The sequence below is a fragment of the Hydra vulgaris genome, chromosome 01 (assembly GCF_038396675.1).
Source record: "Hydra vulgaris chromosome 01, alternate assembly HydraT2T_AEP".
Classification (NCBI taxonomy): domain Eukaryota; kingdom Metazoa; phylum Cnidaria; class Hydrozoa; order Anthoathecata; family Hydridae; genus Hydra; species Hydra vulgaris.
In genome coordinates, this window is record NC_088920.1 from 2,448,546 (window position 1) to 2,452,602 (window position 4,057).

General features: G+C 20.4%; 1 protein-coding gene across 1 annotated transcript; it reads left to right on the plus strand.

Annotated features, from left to right (window-relative positions):
- Positions 1-3,075: 3,075 nt before the first annotated feature.
- On the plus strand, positions 3,076-3,753 carry LOC136073961 (uncharacterized). The gene has a single exon (XM_065786259.1). The coding sequence runs from the start codon at positions 3,076-3,078 to the stop codon at positions 3,751-3,753; it is 678 nt and encodes a 225-aa protein (XP_065642331.1).
- Positions 3,754-4,057: the final 304 nt, after the last annotated feature.

Consider the following 4,057-nt stretch of genomic DNA (forward strand, 5'->3'; position numbering starts at 1 on the left):
AGTAATAATAAAATTGGAATATTCAAAAAACAGAAACTAAAAAACAAAAACAAATGGGTTTATTTTTTGTGTTGACGCAATTTTATAGAGAAGAAGGCTCTCTGGAGGTTTAAAAAGTTGTTGACAAGAGGGAGGGGGATGTAAGAATTGCCTAAAAAATGTTGACTTATACAATGGACAGTCCGTTATCTGTAAAACAAGTTATACCAAAAATTTTCAATGTCACTTCTGAAATATATAAATTCCTTATCAGCTAATCTGAAAAAACAAATATAGAAATTTTCTGATATCTTATGAGTTATTAAAATATCAAAATATTTCAAACAAAAAGTCGTGAACATATTATATAAATAAGTATCTCATGAAACTAATTTCAAAATTGGTTCTCGAAGACAAGATCTTACACAATTTTCTGCGAGTTTCCCTTGACAACATAACTTTAAGTTTAGATTTATAGACTTTTTTTCTCAAAATTTAAAATGTAATACTTAACTATAAAACTTTGTACATAAAATATATCTTAATATTATTTCAATTATTTTAGAATCATTTTGTTAAAACTTGTTAAAACTATATATTTGTAAAAACGAGAGAATATATATACATATATATATATATATATATATATATATATATATATATATATATATATATATATATATATATATATATATATATATATATATATATAAATATGATATATAAATATAAAAATAAATAATATAAGTATATATATATATATTATATATATATATATATATATATATATATATATATATATATATATATATATATATATATATATATATATATATATATATATATATATATATATATATATATATATATATATATATATATATATATATATATATATATATATATATATATATATATATATATATATATATATATATATATATATATATATATATATATATACATTTTATGTATATATATTTATATTTTTATTTACATATGTATATAAATAAATATAAGTATATATATATATATATATATTACATATATATATATTATATATATATATATATATATATATATATATATATATATATATATATATATATATATATATATATATATATATATATACATATATTTACGTATAGAAATAAATATAAGTATGTATATACATTATATATATATATATTATATATATATATATATATATATATATATATATATATATATATATATATATATATATATATATATATATATATATATATATATATATTTTATGTATACATATTTATATATATATATATATGTATATAAATAAATAAATATAAGTATATATATATATATATATATATATATATATATATTATATATATTTATATATATATATATATATATATATATATATATATATATATATATATATATATATATACATATATTTACATATAGAAATAAAAATAAGTATATATATACATTATATATATATATATTATATATATATATATATATATATATATATATATATATATATATATATATATATATATATATATATATATATATATATATATATATATATATATGTACATATATATATATATATATATATATATATATATATATATATATATTTTATGTATATATTTATATATATATTTATATAAATGAAAAAATATAAGCATATATATATATAATATATATTATATATATATATATATATATATATATATATATATATATATATATATATATATATATATATATATATATATATATATATATATATATATATATATATATATATATACATATATTTACATATAGAAATAAAAATAAGTATATATATACTATATATATATATTATATATATATATATATATATATATATATATATATATATATATATATATATATATATATATATATATATATATATATATATATATATATATATATATATATATATATATATATATATATATATATATATATATATATATATATTTAGTATATATTTATATTTATATATAGGGTCAAGCGGGGTAATAAGATCAGAGGGGCAATAAGATCTTTTTTAGCAGAGCTAATACTAAATACCTTTATGCTATTGTGTAAATAATAATTTTCAAAGTTTTTCATGATATATTTTCATGATATACTTTCTACGTAAGCGAGTAGTTTAAATCATTTCTTGGACTAACTACTAATTTTTTACCACGATTAATTTGGTTTTCAATATCGATGTTTTTTACGGCAGCTTTTAATTTTGTTCGAAGTTTATGAAAAACTTTTCCAATATCGGTGCTCCTCAGTTTTTAAATTAAAAGTCTATAACAAGTTGTTTGCTTTTATTTTTCTTGAAAGTAAAGTACTATTTAAGTTTAGTAAGTCTTTTTTTAAAGTTACACATTCTACTTAAGTAATATTTAGACATAAAATTAATAATTTCAATGTCATATTTATTTTAGTTAAAGTCATTGAGTCATTGAGCCGTCCAATCAAGGTTTTAATATTTTAAACATATACCTTTAAAATTATCTTGCACACAATTTTTTTTTAGTTATACTATCTAAGGTAAGACTCATTTGAGATACTTGTTACAAAAAATTTTATTTATTAGTTTACTTAAAGTATAAAACTTTTATTTTAAAACAAGTAGGTCTTAATGCCCTCCCTGACTAGTAAAAAATGACAAAACTCTCTAATAAATTTAAATCAGCTATAAATTTTATACTATTTAGTTAAAAAAGTAATGACTATAATTAAAAGCAACTTTTTAATGTAAAAATAAATTTTGTAAATGTATTTTTGAAAATAAATTTTTTTTTTTTTTTCAGAATGGTTTGAACATACAAAAAGTTAAAGCAGGGAGGAAGGAAATCCTACTCAAATAGCCAGGAAATGATAGTTGCCTGCAGTTCTGTTTTGAATAAAGAAATGTCAATAAACCAAGCATCCAAACATTTTAGGTGAGACAGGAGAGCTCTTTCGAAAAGAGTAAACGGTGAACTATCAGTCGACTCTCATCCAGGACGAAAAACAGATTTTACCTCACAGCAAGAAAAAGAGCTGTCAGAATGTCTTATTTTAATGGCTGATTGGGGATGGGGTTTTACTAGAGGTAAAGTTAAAGATCTGATACAAGATTTTCTTAAAACAAACAGTATTGATACTCCATTCATAGATCCTCGACCAAGTAAAGACTGGTTGCATGCTTTCTTGCAAAGAAATCCCAAAATTACGCCAAGAAAAACTGAACATTTAAGCAGTTCAAGAAACCATGCTGAAAATCCTGAGACCAGCAAAATTTGGTTTGCTCTAGTCGAAAAAACATTAAAAAATGAAGGAACTAATAACCTTCCTAGTCAAATATTCAATTCTGATGAATCAGGGTTCATCACTGACCCAAAGGAGCAAATTGTATTAGCAAAACGAGGTGCTTCTCGAGTGTCGCAAAGCATTGGTGAATCAGGCCGCGAGCAAATTACTGTCAATTGTGCATGTTCTGCTAGTGGGCATATATTGCCACCATATATTATCTACAAAGGAAAATATTTGTATATGGACTGGGTTAAAGGTGGCCCTAATGGAGCTATTTATACTACTATTAGTAAGGGCTGGCTAGAGTGCCCTCATTTTTTAGAATGGTTTCAAAGCATATTTCTAATGTATACAAAGCATCTTGCAAACCGCCTACGTGTTCTTATATTTGATGGTCATATTTCTCATATAAGCTCCCCACTTATTGATTTGGCAAAAAAAAATTAATTTTATTCTCCTACGCATTTCACTTCATCTCACCCATCTTCTTCAACCTTTAGACACATCAGTTTTTCGACCTGTAAAATATAAATGGCAAAGTTTGCTTATAAAATATGCAAGAACACATAATGGACTAGTATCCAAGAAACATTTTTTCCAGGGCTACTACGCACCCTTTTTCAGAAAAGGTGAAAAGTGGTTTTAAGGGAACTGGCATTTTCCCTCTTAACAAAAATGCTATTGGCACACGTTTATTTAATCAGTGTTTTCTGTCACCAGTAAAGAAACCTACATTCTCCACCAATCATCT

Bases quoted from the DNA above. Each gene is read 5' to 3' on its own strand.
- LOC136073961 (XM_065786259.1), top strand. From the start codon at position 3,076: ATGGCTGATTGGGGATGGGGTTTTACTAGAGGTAAAGTTAAAGATCTG.